This window comes from Lepidothrix coronata, unplaced genomic scaffold, assembly GCF_001604755.1.
Source record: "Lepidothrix coronata isolate B3197 unplaced genomic scaffold, Lepidothrix_coronata-1.0 Scaffold73, whole genome shotgun sequence".
Lineage (NCBI taxonomy): Eukaryota > Metazoa > Chordata > Aves > Passeriformes > Pipridae > Lepidothrix > Lepidothrix coronata.
In genome coordinates, this window is record NW_016690253.1 from 3039698 (window position 1) to 3060113 (window position 20416).

The 20416-nt window shown below is 52.2% G+C and overlaps 1 protein-coding gene across 1 annotated transcript in view; it reads right to left on the bottom strand.

Moving 5' to 3' along the window:
- The window catches only part of GABRE (gamma-aminobutyric acid type A receptor epsilon subunit), a 36003-nt gene extending 18151 nt beyond the window's left edge, over positions 1–17852 (bottom strand). Inside the window, exons 1-3 of the mRNA XM_017819333.1 lie at positions 17783–17852; positions 12307–12455; positions 12036–12103 (exon numbers count right to left, since the gene is read on the bottom strand). Coding sequence (XP_017674822.1) covers positions 12036–12103; positions 12307–12455; positions 17783–17838 — 273 coding nt within the window. The 5' untranslated portion in view covers positions 17839–17852. The remainder of the gene's footprint in view (positions 1–12035; positions 12104–12306; positions 12456–17782) is intronic.
- Between the last annotated feature and the right edge of the window lie 2564 nt (positions 17853–20416).

Consider the following 20416-nt stretch of genomic DNA (forward strand, 5'->3'; position numbering starts at 1 on the left):
AACAGTCACTACCCAAGGATCAAGGAAAGTCCTTGAGTCGAGACATGACATCAGCCAGCCTCTGGTTTATAGAAGCACAGTCTGTCTGCACTGTCCTTGATGAGGCTATTACTGAAAAGGCAGAGATGTGGACACGGGATGCTATATGATGATGGGGCAGAATTAATTAAAGGGGAAGGTACTGAACACTTGAATGAAGTATTATGAAAGGCACCACGGGGAAGGAGCCTCCATTTAGCCTGGGTTTTTTTGTCCACTCTCAGGAGAGGACATGGGTGCAAAGCCACGTGTAAGCACCTTCTAATGCAAGCAAAGATGCAGCCCAATTACCACGAGCTCCAGAAGATGCCTGGGGTGCTTGCAGAGCAAAGCCACACTTGTCCAAAGCCTTGTTTGCACATCACACCTCACTGCTAAATGCTTAAATGTTCCCCATGATGTTGGGACTGAAGGAAGAAGGAAGGAGGTGGGGGAAGAGAAGACGTGAGGACAGAAGCTCATAGGATAACTGGAAGAGAATGCTTAGCACTTTGGACAGGTGCTCTTGTTTGTTTGTCCTTTAGGCTCATGGGGTGTTTGACGAGACAAGGAAGAATTTCCTTTGAAAGGGCTGGAAGACAAACCTTCTCACTGCATACAATTAACTCCCCAAGATCACTCCTCCAGGATGGCTTGACAAGATGCAGATGAGAAGCTGGAATTCTTTTAATTGCACTTCCCATTCCCATGCCACCCACTGTGATTAAAATGAAACACTGGGATGGGCAATATTAGACTGGGAAAGCAGCTGGTGCTGCTCCTCTGGACCAGGCAAAGGAAGGTAGGAGGTCCCATGGATTTCCCAAGATGTCCAGTCCCAAACACTCCTGGGCTGTCTGGGATGGTCAGCTTGTCTCCACAGAGCCTACTTTTGCCTGGAAATATCTTCTGTTCCTCCAGCCTGGACATGCTCCTTGCCCTGTCTCTCTGGCCTTACAAACTCACTGTCCCAGGTTGCTCTATTCCCACGAGGCTGCCTGCAGGATCCTATTTAGTTCTGGAGCTGGACACTGCAGCCTCACTGCCTCTTCCCTAGGGTGGAGGTGGTACCTAAGAGAGAGGCTCTCCTCCCAAACCCTGATGCTACTCTGTCCTCCTCCCACAAAAACAGGTCTGAGAAAGTGCAGTGCAGGCAAGTCCCTGGGATGTCATCCATTGTATGGAAATGCCTGTGCTGGCCAGAAGGAAAAACACCGTATGCCTGTACAAATCCCTTTCTAATCCTCATCCTCAAGATAAGAGAAAGTTCTGCTTTCACAAAAAGGGAGGGGTTTGTCCCCTCTGCAGAGATCCTCATTCCTGACCCTGTTCTCCCTTGGCCCCAGATGAAGGAGGAGATGGGAACAATGTGCTCTGCTCCACCGACTCTTTCAAGGAAACCTGTTTCATGTTGTCTCTCATGCCCCCTTGCTGTTCTCGCCAGCTCTCTCTTCCTGCCCTGCCACTTCTTGATGTAGCTCCTTCTCCCAGCTTCATTTTGTTTTTCCTTTCGGAGTTCTTCTTTTCAAGCCACCACAAAATCAAAGCCCAGCCCTGATGAGATTTCAAGGGAGCACCGGGCTAAGGAAAGGAAAACAACTGGGAGAAGACTAACCAGTTTACAGGGAAAAAACAATTTCTTTCTGCCTCCCCTGCTGGGTATTCAAAGGGCAAAACAAGCTGGAGTGCAGTTACAGAAGAGTTACCAGGCCAGCTGATTCTCCTGTCCAGGCAGACATCCACACCTCAGGCCAAGTGTGGAGGTCATTTGCTTGTCCAGCCACTGGACAAGCAGGACCTGCCAAACTCTGCTCCTGTGGGCTGCTCACTTCCCATGGCACCTGCTGGCTGCAAAAGACTCTCCTCAGAAATGAGAGTCTAGTATTCCCAGCCTTTTTTTTTCCAGCTCCCAACTGTTTCGTAGAGACTCTGCCTGCTGCAGATGCCTCCTTTAAAACACAACCACTCTACCTTCCTCAGCTCCCCTGGATGGCTTTAGGACATCCCTGGGGAGTGGTGAAAGGGATGAAGGCTCAGTTTTCTACACAGTGGTATAAGGAATACACTGACAGAGCTTGTGTCTCCCAGAATCAAACACAGAAAGAAACCAAACACTTTTGGCTCTTAAGCTTAGCCCAGAGTTCCCAGGATCTGGGCAGTACATCCTCTGCTGTTCCTTACCAAATCCCAGCACTTGGACTTGTGTTTGCCTTTTTGTCATTGCAGCAACACTGAGGTATTTTCATCCCCCCCTCTTGCTGATCCAGTGAGAGAGGAGCAGTATCTAAGCAGCCCTTGGCCTCACTGCTGCAGAACTGGACTGAAGCTTGCAGCCAGTTCCACAGGAAGCTGCACCCAGAGCCACAAGCACCAGGAAGGGAGCTTGGCTCCACACAAAGGCTCACTCCCCTTGAAATGCAAACTGACATCCCCATTCCCAGAGCTCCTTCCATCCCCCTCTTTCTCTGCAGAGACCCTTCCTTCCCACACCTCCTGGTGAGATTTACTCTGCCAATCCCTCTGGCAATCTGCTCCAAGCCATGTCACCACTGTGGCTCTTTTTTGTGTTGGGGAGAACTGGAGTTCATTGCCCCTTCTCACAAGGTGCAGATTCCTCTGACAAACTAAGGCTGCAAGCTCTGGGCAGGTCTGTCAGTCTGACACTGCCAGATCATGAAAGGAAATGGTTGTCTTGAATATATCACAGGTTTCTCTGCCTTCAGCTTTTCTTTTCAAGGACAAAACGAAGAGAAGATCAGCCAGTTATTATCCTAACTTCACCCTCCTTCCCCCCTGTGGCTGTAGGAACAACCAACCTAACTCCCACAAGTTTTTCCCACTTCTCTACCCTGCTGCTTCACATCCTCTCCTTGTCCTCTTTCCACTGCTAAGGTGGCTTTGGCTGTCTGTGTAAGGAGAATGACAAAGAGCCACAGGTGAGGTGTGGGAGGTGTCACAGGTACACTGGCAAGGCTGGAGGGAGAGAGAAGCAGATCCAGGGGAACTGTCAGAAACAAGGTTTCCAACATTTGCAGAGTCCCTGCTCTAACCTCCCGAGTTCCCCAGCCACAAGGAGACAAGGTGTTCCATCACCCACACTCCAGATGTGTTTTGGTTCACACATCCCCTGTGCCGCTGCCTGGGAGGACCCATTGTCACCTCTGGCAATTCTCCTGTTGAGCAGAGGGTTAGAGCCATTCCTGGCAGGTCAGAGACCAAACCCACAAATTCCCCCACCTCCAGTGCCCCCTACAGTCAGCATGATTCCTCTGGGGCTTTGAGGAGCTGCTGCTTTGGGAGTTGGTGGGAAATGGCTGCGGAATCCACCTGCCCACTCAGTGCTGACTGTAAAATAAGACCATATCTCCTACAAAAGACACCAGGCTGGAGACACAGAGGCACCAAGGAACTGCCTGGAGGCACACAGGAGATGTGAGGGGTTACAGGGAGGAGAAGCTAAGCCACAGGAAGGCTCAGGCTGGCAGTATCACTGCTCCACTGCTGCTCACTTGCAATTTGTATCATGGGCAATTAAATCCTTCCTGTGCACAGAGATGGGATGCAACAGTCTGAATATTCAGCCTTTAGCACTGAGGCATGAAGAGGTCTGTGAAGCGTATTGACTGGGGTCACCCACAGCCACTGAATTCTGAGAAATGGTCTCCATTTTGTAACACATTTATACCATGCAGATTCCACATCAGCCTTTTAGGGGAAATGGTAGGACAGCTTCATCTGGGGATGGAGGAAATAAACAGAACTGATTTCTACCGGAAAAAAAAGGAAGTTTTGTTGAAAATAAATTAAACTAGTCAACACCTAAAATGAATTACCTCTACCTTACAATTTCATTCAGAAACTTCTTTTTCTTTAGTAAGCTAACAAAATATTTTGTTTTGCCCTTATCTATTTGATGTACTTCACTTTGACGTTTATTTTCAAATACTCATATTCATGCTTTACTTACAGGACAGAATTTATCACCATATGAAAAGCAAATCAAAACAATCTGGTGATATTAAATATAAATGTTTTGATCATCCCTAAACCCATTTTTCCTCAGAAACGCTGAAGAATTTTGGCTCTTTTTCCCAAGAGGGAGGGGAGAATGAGGCCTCCTCCCCTTCAGTGCTGGCTGTTCACCCTAGACCAGAAACCATGGCCTCTGACCAGCTCTTTGACTTGGTTCTCACACACCTGAAATATCCCGTCCTCTCCTGCAGAGACATCCAAAGCCTTCAGTTCACATAAATCAGCTCTGCCTTAAAAATAATTCAGCCCACTGAGTGACAACTATTGGTACAGCTCAGAGTCTATATCTTTCAAATTTGACACAACGGCGCTTTCCCTTTGACTTGGAAGAATCAATTTAATGAGGTTCAGAGCACAGACCAGTAACTGCATCACACACGTGTTTCCTGGCCTGTCCATGAGCACACATGGAGAAGTACATGAGGCCTGTCCATGAGCACACATGTTGGGGATCTGCAGAGCAGCTCCAATAGCAGAGGGGGTGGTGGGGGTGAAGGTTCAGTGCCCCTGTGCCCAGCTCCACCACACTCCAGAATTTTGGGTGAAGCCCAAGCAGAACTGGCCAAGCTCATTCTGCTTACCCACCATAACTCACCTCCAACGAGTTAAGTTTAGGTTGGACATTGGGAAGAAGTTCTTTACAGAGAGAGTGATGAGACATTGGAATGGGCTGCCCAGGGAGGGGGTGAAGTCACCATCCCTGGAGGTGTTTAAGCAGAGCCTGGATGTGGCATCAGTGCCATGCTCTGGGTGACAAGGTGGGGTTGGGGCAAAGATTGGACTTGATGATCTCAGAGGTTGTTTCCAACCTGGTTCATTCTGTGAATTCTGTGGTTGTGGTGGAACCAGCTGCAGCCACGCTTCACTTTGTGAAATGCAGCTCCAGCAGCTCCAAGCCCACATCTCCCAGGCACATCCCCACCAGTGCCATGGGCAAGGCTGCATTCCCACCATCCAGCAACTGCAGCCTGTAGATCACGGCAAAGCCCTTTGTAGTGCCCTGCCAACCTGTGAGCAAGCTGGTAGCTGCCAGGGTGCCCCGGGACATCCCTCCAGCCTGGTCAGGGTCCCAGTAAGGAGAGTTCCCTGGTTACTGGAAAACAATCATCATGGCCTATTAACACAAGAAGCCCAATTGCTGGCAGACACCTCTGGAAAGGGAGACCAGATGCAGCTGCTGCAGTCCCAGACTGTGTTAGGAAGGTTTTCTGGGGATAAGGGTGGGGAATTACAGGTTGCAATGGTCTCAGGTCAGGTACAGTGAGCACATCTGCTCCTTGGGAAGCACCTACAGTAAGCAGCCTTCCCAGGCTGCCTGCAGGAGTTCAGGACAAACAGAACACCCTCTGCATTCAGCCCAGCTGAAGAAATCTGAGTTTTTTCCAAAGGCTGGCACAAAATGAATGGGGGATTGAGCCATTCCTGCCAGCAGAAGGCCGGAAATCAGATCTGTGAAGGAATTTACAAGAGCTGCTTACTTCTTTACGAATGTTGATTTATCCCACGTTGCCTGAGGGCCAGAGGCTGCCCAAGCTGTGGCTGTGGGAAGCACCTGAGTGCCAGGAGTGAAGCTGCAGTTAAAAAACCCTTCAGTGCAGCCACATTCTGCCTCCTCCGAGCACGGATGTTAATTAACTTTGGGGCTTTGCTCTCCAGAGATGTCTCTGAGGAAAAAGCACATTCTCTGCCCCCAGGAGGCTGCTGTCCGGATTTTCATATTTTATTTAGCTCCAAGTTTTCGAGGCAAACCCCCAGCTTTTCCCTGATATCTGACTCCTTGTGTTTTCTGCACAGCCTGCAAATAAAATACCGACATGGATGTCACACAGAAAATATCTGGAGGGGATTACTGTATGTTCTGGATAGTAAAAGGAGCTGGTTGAATTATTCATAGTGAATAAATCAGCCCTTTTCCGTTTTGGAAGCAAACTTTGACCCTTCTGGAAGCTCTTGGGTTCAGGATGGGAGTAATTTATTTATTTCATTAGACTTTTTGTTGCAATCCATGATTTGTCCCACAAGTCACACATGGTTGGTGTGATTCCTCAGTGGCCTCATGGGGTTTTTTTCGTAAGGCACTGACAAATACTGGCTACAGGACAGCCTCTGCCCTTCCCCGTGTTCCTGATCTCACTGCTGTGCAAACACGATTATCTACGTGATGAACAGTCCCTCTCCCAGCACTTGGACGCACAGGAATGGGCTCAGGTGACCATTCCTGAACGTCAAGGAATCAAGAGCTGTGAGAACTCTCCAAGCACATGAGTATTTGTGAAGACGTTATAAATGCACCACCAGCTCCTGCGGCACCGAGCCATCACTCAGGCACGGAAAATAACAGCCTGAAAAAGCACTGGGGCCCTCAGTGAGCAATACCCATTTCCCAGCACTTTAAATTTCTATGATACACATCTTTATCGGGGACCAAAACCCGACTTAGCTCATTACAGGAGCATGTCCTGTGAAACCTCACCAGATTTATGCTGATGCCCAACTCTCACTGCACACAGGGCAGGCCAAGGAGAGCACACTATCCTTGGCAGAGCATTGCAGCATGCTTCAGGCACTGCAATCTACCCTAGAAGTGGGTGCATCTGGGCTATTGCCTCCTAGACAGATGATTTGTGAAGCATTTTTAAGTCCTTTCAGTTGAGAAGTGCTGTGCAACCGCTGGAGTCTATTATTATCAGGGAAGAAGGGGGGAGGTAGCAAATTTGCTTTACCTATAGGCTTATCTTGTGCTCCAGAGGAACATAGTCAAGCATTTTAAGCAGTGTGCCATTTTCAATTCATTTCCTTCCTACTTATTCCAGAGCAGCCAAAGCTAAGTATAATCAAGACTTAAGTGTTCCTCAGAGCCAGACAATTATTACCGGTCTTGGTTTCCCCGTCTATTAAGGAGAAACCAAGATATTAACCCAAGCCTTGCAGTGGGACACCAGGGCTGTAACCCTGCAGCTCTCACACCGACTGCCTTCCAACAAAGCACAGCCTCCACTCCTCGGGATGTGGCTTCACTTCCAATGCCTCCAGCTGGCTCAGGGCTCTCTGCAAGGGTGGCTTAGCCCTGCTTGCCCAGCTCCTCTCTTGGGGATCTCTGCCCCTGCTGCTGGGGTAGCTCAGCTGTTCACAAGCAGCTGCTGCCTCGCTGCACACCCTGATAATGTGGCATCGACGGGGGTTTCACTCCAAGAGCCACCACTCGGCAGCTCGGCCACCCGCGGCTCTGAGTGGGGAGAAGCAACCCCTGGAAGAGGGCTGTGCAGACAGCCACGGCCTCTCTGCCCCACTGAGCCTCCCCATGAGCAAAGACAAAATGCCTCAGGTCCCCAGGGTGGCTTTGCCACATCAGCCCCCTTCCTAACCACTGCTCCTCGCCAGCTTTAACTTTGACAGCCAAACCTCCCTCCCTGCCTCCTCGGGATTTACATGAAAGCAGTCAGTGGGGAGTTCTCTTCATTCATGCTGGGGCTTATACTTCTAAATTATAAAGTGTGTCAAATGAGGATTTAATTTATATTTAACAAGACAATGTTTGTAAATTAATTATTCATCAGCTGATAACGAATAAACATTTCCCTCTTCCCTCCCTCCCCCTTTTTCACAGTGTGATCACAAATGCACCATACATGCAAATCTATTAAATCACTTCTGCAGTACTCCAGATGTGGGAAAATATGTTCTTCGTCCTCAATTTCATTAGTGTGTTGCATGGTAACTAATGTAGCCAGGCACAGCACTAAGAATTCAATAATGTGAAGCATCTCCTTCCTAAAGAGGTAAGGGGGAAATAGTCAACACTTGTGTTTGGACACATCACCCTCTTCAGGTTCCAGCCCCCCACTCATAGGCAGAGATAAGAAAATAATTTGCTGTAATAATTGAGACAGGAGCTCAGCCCTACCCCTGTAAATCACAGGCACTTCAGAGGCAGCAGAATCCCGACCCTGGTGAATAATGGAGGCCAATTTTGCTCTTTCCATCTTTATTATCATTAAGTAATGAGATTGAGGTGGTGTACAACCCCAGCAGACGAGCTGTCATCATGTTTTGCTACAGAATTTGGCACACAAGAGCATCTCCTCACATGTACAAAGAGAGGAATCTCCAGCATCTAAACTAGCCCTTGCTGCACTGCCTCTGGTCCCAGATGCCTGAAGCAGGTAACCAAGGCAGGTCCCTGGATGAGTGGCATGTCCCCGGTCACTTTGGCCAGGAGGCTACCACAGTGTTTGGGCTGTGTTCTCAGTGTCCAGCTCTTCCAGCCTCACGTTTGGTTTTGGGCAAGAAAGGAAGAAAAGGACATTGAGCTCTGACCTCTGGGAGGAATCTGAAAAGCTCTGGGCAGGATTTGCTCCATCCCCAAGCCCAGAACAGAAGCACTTTCTCACCCATGCTGGCTCTCATGGACACTTCACGGACATCCTCAGGACTGAAAGACACTCAGCCCCAATAGTTGGCACCTGCTTTACTACTACAGCATCATTTCCTGAGAGTTAAGCATCCCTAAAGGAAGGTGATCCAGAGCTCTAGGTGCCCTTGACACCAGTTAAAGCTATAATCTATAGCAATAAAGCCATTACAAAACAAAACCAGGAGCAAATCCCTCCAGCAAACAACCAGTCAGCGAAAAATTTGAACCCAAAGCCTCCTCCTTCGGTCCATGTTGCCACAGCCCTCCCCGGCACCTCTTCCCGCAAACATGCTCGGAGAACCAAGGTGGGGCTTTGCACCAGGCTCAGCTTAGTGATAAGCCAAGGACACCTAAACACTGTCCATGTTAATGGGAACCTAATTGGGCATCCAGGTCCATGACACAGCTTGGAAAGCTGCAGCACTGTGGGTGATAACTCATTTGGCTGGAGGGGCTGCTGGCTGGTGCTCAGCAGCAGCCGGCAGCTCTGGAAGGGCTTGTGGCCGAGTGCATCCTTTCCCTGATGGTGTAAACACAGCTTCCCACCACCCTGAGAGCCACCACGTGTCCCAGTCCCACCCAAAGACAGGTTCACGGGGCTGGCGAGGAAATCCCAGTCCATGTATCGACTGGAATAAACAGCCGTGGGACCTGATGGTCCCACCTCTCCCCCTCAGCCCATTCCCTTTCAACCAAGCCCTGCCCCACTTCTTATCATTTAACCATCTTCTAGCTCCCTTTCTGGTTACTGCCACATTTTGGCTGGCAGAACACAGAGGGTCTTTTCCCCAGGGAGGAGAAAATGTAAAATTTGCTCTGCTACCTAAATGAGAAACAAGACTGCCGCTCTCGTCTACAAAAGATACCAGGAAATCACTTTACATTTCTTCCCGCTCCAAACCTGCCCACCTTCTGCTGACTCCTGAATGTTAATGTTATTTATGACAAATGATTGATGAGGGAGATGCAGAATTCACACCCAGCACAGGGCATTTTCAAATCACCTATTCATTTTTAAGGACCGGAATCAGTTTTGTATCCTGATGTGATTTATCATTTGGAGGTTGAGCAGCGGCGACGCAGGGCCAGTTTCCAAGCCCTGACAGAGCATCACCAGGATGAAGACAGCAGTAAGTCATTAACCCTTTGAGGTGTGAGCAGAAGATCACTGGAGACCAGTATTCAAACTATGTTGCTGAAGCTGGAGCCTTCTATTCCACCAGCGTGCCAGGCCATCCTAGAGCCTTCAGCTTCACATGCACAGACCACGCTGGTCCAAGCTAATAGCCACAGCAATGCTGTTGTATTTCTCAAAAGCAGAACTAAGCTTTTGTCTTCTACACAGCCTGTCTACATGAGAGAGGAATATTTACGCAAGACACTGTCATTGCAATGCACCTAAAAGAGATCAGTGGGACATTTCCCCTCCAGTGGACCTCCCAGCCTACACAAGCCTCTGTATCTGTGGCAGAGACAAATGTCACCATGGGCTCAACAGAGATCTAGCTCTGAGACAAATTCTGATTCCCTTCCCTTGGAAATGTTCATTTCCTCAGGTTGCTTATGGGAAAAAGGCAAGATGAGGCACATGGGATGGGCCTGACAGCTGGGAGAAAGCAGAGCTTCTCAGGCTGGGAGAAGCTGTGTCAAAAGGGGCAAAGTGGGAGTGACATGTCCCCAGCAAAGACAGTCTATCATGTTTGATGCCAGCCTGAAGCTCCTGTACCTGAAGCCATATATGGTTGGTATTAGCCCAGTGGATCCAAAATACTGAAAGATTGGGATGGATGGACGTACGTTCTCACATACCCATCACCATGGCATAAGCTGTGTTTCTTAGGAAACCAGCCTAGCAGCAGTGCCTGGTATCCCTGTTTAGAAGGAAAAATGCACTCTGGATGCAGACTGGATTTTATAAACCACTCTCTACTGCTACCACCTGCGTGGCTATGCAGTGTTCCCGTGACAGCGAGGAGAGCAGAGCGGAGCTTCCAGCAGGGATGAGAAGGGGTAAAGATGAGGGGGAAAGAGAAGGAAATGAGGGGGATGTGCACTGTGGTTTTCCCTGGTTTTCTTGGCATATCCTTGGGCAGTGCAAAGCAGGTAGAACAGCCACCTCTAACATGACTCTCATGCTCTGCCTGCAGGCACAGCAGTGGCTGGGGAGGTGAGTACACCCCGTCCCTGCACTGCTGCTCTCCCTTCACCACGGCTTCATGTCCACACACCCACGTGGGATGGAGGAGCTCGTGGTACCTGCTGGCAGCCAGGGATGACATCCACACGGCTCGGGGTGTGGTTCTTCTGGAGACCGGGCACACTGGCACAAAGCAAGGAAATTTTCAGCCTTGAGGCCGCCCCTGCTGGGCCTCCTGATGGTGCCCTCGCCGTGTGAGCGAGCGCCCAGCCAGGTGCCCATCTGGTGGCTCATGAGCAGCCGCTTCAAAATGCTCTTTGGAGTAGAAGTGGTGCTGCAGCTACAGTGCCATTCCTCCATCCCCAGAGGGGTTTGTTCAGTGGAAATTTTGTACTTTGGAAACTAAAAATAACACACCCATCTTGGGAACTTTTTTTTTTTTTACAGTTTAAGGGGGCTGGTTTTGTTTCTGCTTTGTTTTGCATTGAGAGGGACAAGAAAAGCCTAATTGTCCTGGCTGTACCTCTCCTTTGTCCTTTCCACCCCACTGCCCAGTGGACCAAAGAAGTCTTTCAAAACCTCACAGCAGTCAGTTTTTTTCCTTGCTGAAAAAGAGAAAAACCCAACCTCTCAGGGAAAATAATAATAATAATAATAATAACAACAACAACATTAATAATGTAAGTTTCCTGTGAAAAATAAATAATCAACAGTTGATCTCCAGTGCATGGCCTGAAGGCTCTCCAGATCAAAGACTGTCTCTGTTAAGTGTTTCCACAGCTCCCAGTACAGCTGGGTCCTGAGCCATGAGGAGAAATCGTCACAGTTTTGGTGGTATCACTCTAAGGTGCTACATTACAAAGAGGAGACACTGGACCTGAGGCACTCTGCTTTCTCCTTCCCCAGCACCACACGCCAGGCCTGGGCACCCAAGTTTCACACCACCAGACCACTGCCATGGAAAGCATCTCCAGGTACCTATCTCAGTCCTCCTGGAAGCACACTGCCCCTTCTTCTGCCACCACTGCCCTGGCTCAACCAGGGTGGCACAACTTGCCCTGAGTATCCTGGTGCCCACACACTTCCCAGGGAGCAGATGGCAAAGCCAGCAGGCAGAGATGTCTGTCAACACAGTGCCAGGGGAGATCAAAGAGCATCATCATCCTTCTCCCTGAACTCATGAGCATGGTATAAGGTTGCTGAGCTCACTGAGGGCCCTCGAGGACTTTGGTCCTAACCAGTGATAGTGGTTAAATCTTTTTGGCCACCGGCGGGTCACAACACCTCTCCCCAAGGGAGGGGAAACCTCTTCTCATGACAACAGCACCTTCACACCACATCTGGCCAGCACAACACAACCAGCAGGGCTGGGCCAGCCCCCTGCCACACTCAGCTGTGGTGACACCACGACCCTGCAGCGACGCGAGCACTCACCATCTGGATGACAGACACCGGCCCGATGCTGTTCACATATATATCCACATCAATGAACGTGGGCTTGACTGCAAAGAAAATAAAATAGGGCTGGGTGAGCTGGGGCCAGGATCATTTGCAGAGGGCTGAGGACAAGGGGAGCATCTGGGACCAGCACAGCTCTACTGCCCCGAAAATCACAACTACGGCAGTCACAAAAGCACAGGAAACACAAGACACAGCCAGGCCACGTCACCACCCCCGGCCACAGGGAACCTCAGGGGACACTTACTGCCAATGTCGGGCCTCAGCTTGTTGTCATAGTTCTTCAGCAGCGAGTTGAGGATCTGTGTGGCATCAGTCTCCTGTGCCTTGGGGGTGAGGACCCAGGTTTTATTGATGCTGAGGTAATCGTAATCATATTCCTCTGTGCTCTCACACCTGGAGTGGAGATACAAAGGGACAGAGATGTGGCTGTGGCAGCTCCCTGGTGCTCTGTGGGAGCAGGGGCACAGCTGTGTTTTGGAGATACTAAGGGAGAAGGATGCAGGGCAGCTAAAAGGCAGAGCATAAGGAGCTCAGGGATCTCCTCTCGGCCACACTGCTAAGACACAACTCACCTGGTACCTTTGCTTACTTCAAGATCCCCAGACATGCAGGGGCCTTATCACCAGTGGTAAAGACTAGCAGGCATGGGGTACTCCGCATCCTCCTCAGCTTTCTTTGGAGACACACTGCTCAGCCCCGAGGTGTGGGAACCAGTCCCTGCTCTTCGCTGCCTTCCTGCTCATCCCATTCCTGTCCCTTCTCTGCTGCCAGCAGCTCCTGCTCCTGGAGCTGCCTGTTAACCCTGAATACCTGAGCTGCTCTGCCTGCTGCTGACACCTGAAGCAGGCTTCCTCTGAGGAAGAAGACAGTGACAAAACAGTGTTTTTGGGGAGCAAGGCATTGACAATAAAAGCATTTCAGGGAAAAGGAGGTCCTAAAACTACCAAGCAGGCAGCATGTATATCTGGCATGCCAGGAACCCAGCCATCTGCCCTGCACAGATCCTCAGAAATTAAAGCCTTATGCAAACTCCTCTGCCTTCAGGCCAAGACCTGCCACAACCCATTGCCTGCCCTCACCAACCCTTCCTCCCCAGCCTTTGGCGTGAGCTCCCATTTAAAGATGTTCCATCTTCCCCATCTTCCAGTTCCAAGCCAGGCAACGAAAGCTTGTATCCTCCTTTGGACATGATCCACTTAGCAAGAGCTTCTCTCACTGCCTTTCAAATCTGCCCTCTCTAAACCTTTCTCACTCCTCCCTTTTCCTAAAGGAGTTTTCCTAACCGTCTAATTAGATTAGGTCCACATGGTCACCCGGGAAATTCTAACCACCTGCCGCTGCTCTGGGCAGCTCATTCACAAGATTGTCTCCGGAATGACACAGCCATATGTGGGAGAGGATGCCGAGCGATCCCACGCCCGGCACACCCCCCTCGACGTCTGCCATGCCAGCGTGTCACCTGCTCCAGCGCCAGAAAGGCTCTCGCAGCGGGAGCTGCCACTGTGTTGACACTTCCCAGCTGGAGCCTCGCAGCTCCGAGGTGCGATGAGGCACCGCGGATACACATCTCGGATACACATCCCCCTCCAGCGCCTGGGGAGGCACAGCCTGACAAAGGCACTTGGAAGGGGGGAAGCATCAAATTGACATGTTGCGGCCAATTTATCAGATGCTCCTCTTTTAAAACCCCAGACGAAACGTGCTTTCACAATCACTTTAAAAGTCTTTGCATCTCCCCAGCTTGCAGGCGCCGGGATGCGTCCCCCGACAGGGCTGGGCTGGGCGCAGCTGGCTGCCTGCCGCCGCACATTAGGTGTTGGTACATCAGCTCCTTCTTTCCTGTCTGATTGCGCTGCACTTTCTAACGATGCTTAAGGAGTGTTAAGCAACGCTGTCAGGATGCGCTTCCCCATCCGAGCAGCGGCAGCGAGGGCTCGCCTGGCTCTCTCTCTGGAGCGTTTCCTCCAAAACGCAGCCGAGCAGAGGAGCTCCGAGTCTCCAGCAGTTGCAGGAGGAACAGGGGACCACTCTGCGATCACCCAAAAGCTGCGAGGAGCTGGAGTGTGCGGCTGGCCCCGCTCCTGCGGGAAGCAGAGGGAGACGAGCCCACAGCGCGGCTCAGGGCAGGGGAAAGCAATGCTGATTGCTCTCCCTTGCTGTCAGTGTTTTGGGTGATGGAGCCTGTCCCTGGCAAAGTGGGAACAGATACACCAAAACCTTGTGTCACTGGTCCCTTGACCCTACTTGAAGTCAGCCCAGTCACCTGCTGGCACTGAACACTGTGTGTCCCACTGCTCTGCCAAAAATGCAGCTCCTCCAAGACATAAGGCTAAAGTAGAGTCCAAAACATCCCTTTTGAGGCTGAACAAGCCCAGGCTGCTCACTCTGCCCTCAGTCTCCTGGCTTCCCCCCATTTAGTGTCACCGATTAACATCCTAAGGCTTGGGCTAGCATTTCCAGGGAGCCATATCTCTATTACAGATGCAGTGACACTACCAAAAATATGCTTTTTGCTAATGCAGCTAATCCTGGTCGACTAAACCATACTAAGCCATTTTAGCATAAGCAAGCCAGCTTTTTCTGGAGAAAATATACTTTTGCTGTCTGTGCACCCATAGGCACACACCAGCCCTTGCTGGTCAAGAGTGTGACTCTCCTGCCACTGCCTCCTCCCCAGTCTTTCTTCCTGGTGGCCCCAGTTTAAATTGAGATGGGAAGAGTCCAAGATCTGTTGCAGAGGAGAGGTATTAAGGTGGCATGTGCATCCCCCCTCCAGCTGCTAATGGAAATGTCACAGTGCAGACCTGCAGTGATCCCCAGCGTGCTGTGAACACTTGCTGGCCTGGCGGCTCCATCTCCAGGCACAAAGTGACTGGCTTGGTGACAGGGGACAGCCAGTTCTCATATGTCTCTGTGCAGCCAGGAGGAAAGGCAGGGCCATCTCTCCTCACCTCTGCTTATTAAAATGTCAAAACGCCCTCCTCACAGCCCTCCTGTGGGGGCCCTGGGGATGGGACACAGCCAGAGTGTGGGCAGGAGCTGGGCTGGGGGGGTGACAGCAGGGCAGAACTGGGGACCTTGCGAGGAAATCCCTGGTCTGACAGATGCAATTGGGGCCGTGGCAGCTCCTGCTGGTGCCCAGAGCAGGAGGCTTGCACGGCAGGGAGTTGTCCTCTCGGATGTGCTCACATAAATGGATGGGGTTGGACAACCCTCCTTGGGCAACCCGTGGCGTTACAGCAGGACATTGCTCTGCATTGCCTCCCTGAGCCTGTTTTACTCCAGCAGACACCTGTTTTGCTGAGGTTTCCCAGCACACTCTTGGTCAAAGCCACCTGAAGAGCTGGTGGCTGGCTCCCTACCCCAGTGCCTGAGCTGTCTGACAAGGTTTCCCTTGTCAGGCTGGAGGAGGGGAAGAGCAACATGTGCCATGAGCCCTTGAAGGCACTTCTGCTCCTTGCCTGGTAGGACGGCTGGTGGTACTTGTCTAGGATGCACACCCACTACTATTTGCAAGCCCTGAGGCAGGAGCCTCCCAGGGAAGATGCAGATCCCGGGGCTGTATCCAGCCCCTCTGCAAACACAGTTGAAAGTCTCCCCTGCTCCCGAGGAACAGACAGCAGCAAAATGCAAGAACAACATTTCCCTTGGTTGAAAAGCACTGTGGTCAATTCTAATTACCACATACTAATGTGTCCTTCTAGTCACCCATCCCAATGCCTCCTAGGGTTGTAGGCACAGGGACATTCAGGCAGACTACTCTGAATTAGAAGTGGGCAGAGGATTAAAGGACAGGGGGCTCACTAAACAGCCCTCTACCAAAATTTCACGTCTTTGTACCTCTCCTTTTACGGTACATTCCATGAAGCCCCAATGGTCAAGTCTGCACAGTTTCAACCACCTGCCAAGCCCAGCTTTCCTGTGGTGTGATGCTGTGCAGGGATCCTGCCTGCAGGGTTCAAAGTTGAGTGCCTTGATCCCAGCCCAGGCAGTGCCCTGGGAAACACTGAATTAGGCTCTGTGCTGGGGGGACTGTCTAGGGAGTGCTGAGTCACCTGGCACAAAGTATCCAGCCTGCTCCAGTGCCAGGAGATGGATCTTGCTGCTTTTACCAGGAGAAGATCTCTCACACATAGCACTTGAACCGTGCTCCTCACCCCAGCACCTACCAAAATGTGTAGGGCAGAGGAGATTCACCCTCCACAAACTGCATACAGGAAAAATGCAGTGAATGCAGAACAAGATCCTTGCTCCTTTTCTCCTTCTCTCACAGGATTCTTTTCCCACTCCACCTCCCCCCCCAACATTCACAGCCACTGCTCCTGGCAAAGCAGGGTCCAGGGAAGAGGCAGACATGAGGGACTGGGCAGAAGGGAAGCTGGGCCAGATGTGGGGTGAGCCTTCCTGCTCAAGGGTACGTGAATACAGGACTTAATTGCTCATCCATGTGATCCTGCAGCTTACCACTCACCCTCTCAAAATGCAGGGCTTGTGGCAATGCACTGCAGGGACTGTAGGGCACAGGGACCGGGACCACCATGGATCCATCCCCCTCTCAGCCCTCAAATGCCCCCCAGCACCACCACACTGCCGGGAGGCTTTGTGTCCATGCACAGGAGAGCCTGGGTGTCAGGGCATGAGCTGTGGGGCAGCTCTCGCTGCCCCGACCCTGGGAAGGCCAAGCCCTGGAGGACTGTGGCAGCGATGGAATTTCTGCCTGCACCCAGGGTCGGGAAGCCTTGGCAGAGCAGACCATTAGTAGCAGGATTCATGCTCTCGGTCCCTGACTGCATCTGTAATGGGATTTGATCGGCTTTAAGGCGGCTTATTCTGCCAATTAGCTTCAGCCAGTAAAATCCCTCTTCCCCCAAGCCCTGGGGGTAACAATCTGCTGACAACATGTTCTTTCCCCATCTAGCCATTAAACTCATCAGCAGGGCTAGGAATTGTAAAAAAAAGAAAAAAAAAAAACAGGAAAAAAAAGGAAAAAGAAACTTGAAAACCCCTTGTGCGTGGGCCCTTTCATCGCTGTTTACAGAAAAGCGCTACGAACCGCTGGCCCTGGGAGAGAAGTGTCACCTGCCAGCCCCTGCCTCTGCTCGCCTCCTCGCCCAGCGCACGGGGGGCATCGGGGTGGCTCCCGGCTGGCACCCAGAGCTGGGACCCGCGGCCAACCTGTAGAGCAAGGCAGGAGCCCGCGCTGCCCCCTCCTCCTGCCAGGCTGCAAGCCCTGCGGGGGCTTCGGGGTGCCAGGGGATGGAGCACGGGGAAGGGGACGCAAGCTCCTTCCCACCCTGCCCGACTGCACGTGGAAATGTCCCGGTGATGGATGGAGCTCCCAGGAGGTGCCGAGCTCCCTCTGGTCCTGCTCTGGACACCCTCAGAAGGGGCTCAGCCCCCGGCAGGATTCAGCCAGCGAGGTGATGGCAGCGTGGAAAACGGGATGCCCTCTCGATTCCGGCATGCCAAGGGGAGCCCGGAGTGCAAAGGACATGCAGGCACTAGGTGCTGTCGCGATCGGACCCGATCCTGCCTCGAGGCCGCCTGGAAGGAACCGCTGGGGGCACGGAGGTGCCCAAAGCCCCACTGAAGCCGGAGTGGGGTGGGGGGACACGGGGAGAGGTGCCGCGACTCAGCTCCCTCCCCTCCCGTTGCCCCGACGGGTAAACCGAGGCGGGGAGGGGGCGTCCCGGCCGGCGGGGAGGGCGTGGGGGGCTCACCTGGCGCGCAGGACCGGCCCGAGGGCCAGGCAGAGCAGCAGCACCGTCCCGGGCATCTCGGCGAGGCGAGGGGCGGCCCCGGGGGCGGCGGCGGCGGCGGCGCGCCCGCCCGGCGGGGCTCAGCGCGGGGCCGGGCCGGGGGCGGCCGCGGGGCCCCCCCGCTGCCCGATGCGCCGCGCTCCGGCCCCGCCGCCGCCCGCGCGGCCCCGCGCTCCGCGCCCCGCTCCGCGCCGCCGGGCACCGAGGGGAAAGTTGGGCATCTCTTCTCCGGTCCGCGGCGGGGAGGGGCTCGGAGCGGGTCCGACCCCCCCGCGCAGGGGCCGGCCTCCCCCGCACCCCTGGGGCTGGGCGCCGGCGGGGGGGAGCACCGAGAGGCACCCGCGCATCTGCCGGAGCCGCGCTGCCGGGGAGCGAGCACCGTCAGCTGGTGCGAGGAGCGCTCGCTCCCCCTCTGCGTAACAAGGCGTTTGATTTCTCTTAATACTCGATTTCTTTCGTCTTTTCTTTTTTTTTTCCTTTTTTTCCCGTGCACAACTGTTGGGGTGTTTGTCTAAAAAAAGAAAGAGTGGGTAATTATCGCTAAAATACGCGAGGCGTCAGGCCCCGCTGGGCTGAGCTGCCAGGGAGATGCAGCCGGGGAGAGGGTCCTTTCCCACCTGTTGGGGCTGCTGTCCCGCAAAAACGGCCGGGAGGGTGTGTGGGTAGGAGCTGGGGGGTCGTGAGTGGGCTGTGGGCTTCCAGCCTGTCGCTCTCTGCCTTTACAGTTTGCCAAGCTGCACTCGGGCATGTCTTTTCACTGCCAGCATCCGTTTGGGGTGAGAGCTGATCGGAACAAACTGTTAGATTTACATGAGGTACCGATAATTGTCTTTTGTCATGTGGTTATAGGCTGAGTTGCAGGAGATGGTCCCCAGAGGGGCCTGGTCCTGCATCTCCCAGAGGTCTGGCAGCACCCATGACAAATGGGAATTTGGTGCCCTGGAGCGCTCCAGGAGTACAAGTGATCAATAACAGCAGCACAGCTGGGTGGGTTTTTGAGGCTCTCTCTCCCCTGCTGATTCCTGTCGTGATCACCTTTAGCCTTCAAGCATGAGATCTGAGCAGCCCCAAAGCCACAGGAGCCAGCTGCAGGCACCAAGGCTCTGAGATGGCATTTCCCTCTGATGGAGCAACTGCAGATTATGTTTCCTTTACTGCATGCAAATAAGCCGGCTCTGGGATGGCAGAGTGTACAGGAAGCACATGTCAAAAGAGTAAATAATGAATATCAAAGCAACGGTGAAGGTGGAAAAAGCTCTTTAAGCTTCAAAGCAAACCACTGGATTGCTCCAGAAGTTCTTGAGGGATCCAGATGAAGCAGAAGTTGGGAAAGGTGCAAGAGTAGCTGCAGGGAGGATGTAGCTGTCAAGGATTCTGGTCATGAGCAGATCACAGAAAACCCAGGGGTTCATATATGTGCTCTCAGCTCCCCCTCAAGACGCAGGATGTGAAGTGGTGTGTGGGGAAATTCACGGGACTGATTTCTTTTGACCACCCCTACAGCTACCTGAGAACTGAGAGGTCTGGGGAGGACTGGCACTCAAGGAGATGGAGATGGTCTGAGCAATGTTAGGGAATCACAGTGTCCCCTTATGATGCTGTTTTGAGGACACCTTCCAGGCAGGGGTATGCACTAGGACCATCCAAACAGCTGCCCTCCCTGGTCTTCTCCTTCATCTATGGTGGTTTCTTTTTGTAACTGGTACCGAGTCTTTTCCTTGGACCAAGGGTAAGAATGAAGCGTGTTGATGGTGCTGGAGGGAAGAGAGAGCACTGCTTTTCAAGCAAGCACATTATTTATCAGCAGCACAGGCTCAGCCGGTGAGAAACCCATTTCAAATTCATGGTGACTGATTTTGACCAGGAAAAACCACCCTCAGCCCACATGCTGAGGAGGACAAAATGTCTTGCACCAATGTTTTGGGAGGAAGCAGCCCCTTATTTTCCACTTTGAAGAGACATTTGTTTTGAGGTCTACTGTCATGGGATTCCAAACTTAAACAGGAGATGCGATGTTTTATTCAAGATGCTTTTTATCCCTTCTGGTATTTCAGTTTAACCGGCAAACTAATAAAACCTATTATTTACAGAGTCCTCATGAGCCCAGAGCCTGGGGGACCAAGCTGCCACAGCAAATGAGGGTTTCATCGTGCAGCCCTCACTGCAGGATTTAGCTCTGGAAGACAAGGAGACAATTCCAGCCCTGGCTCGGGATCCCAAACCTTGCGAAGATGGCAGTGCTTTAAGAAGGATGAGTCTGGGCACATCCACAGCCTGTCCAAATCTCCCCGTGCTGTCCCAAAACCCCTCTGCAGGGGTTGTGCTGCCTGCTCCCACAACGGGGGGGAGGTGTGTGTGTGTGACTGCAGGCTGGAGCAGCCGGGGAAGGCAGGAGGCAGTTCTCTCCCTGCCTCTTCCCCTTGAAAAGGGTTGGTCACTCCTTGCCTCAGGCAATGCCAAAGACAAGGAGTATCTCTCTCCAAGGAGACTGTTCTTCTGGGCCACATCAGAGGGAAAACAGATGCAAGTGGAGAAAAGTGTTATCCCAAGGTGTTCAGCAGCTCATTTCTGAGAAAACGCAGGCATTTGCAAAAT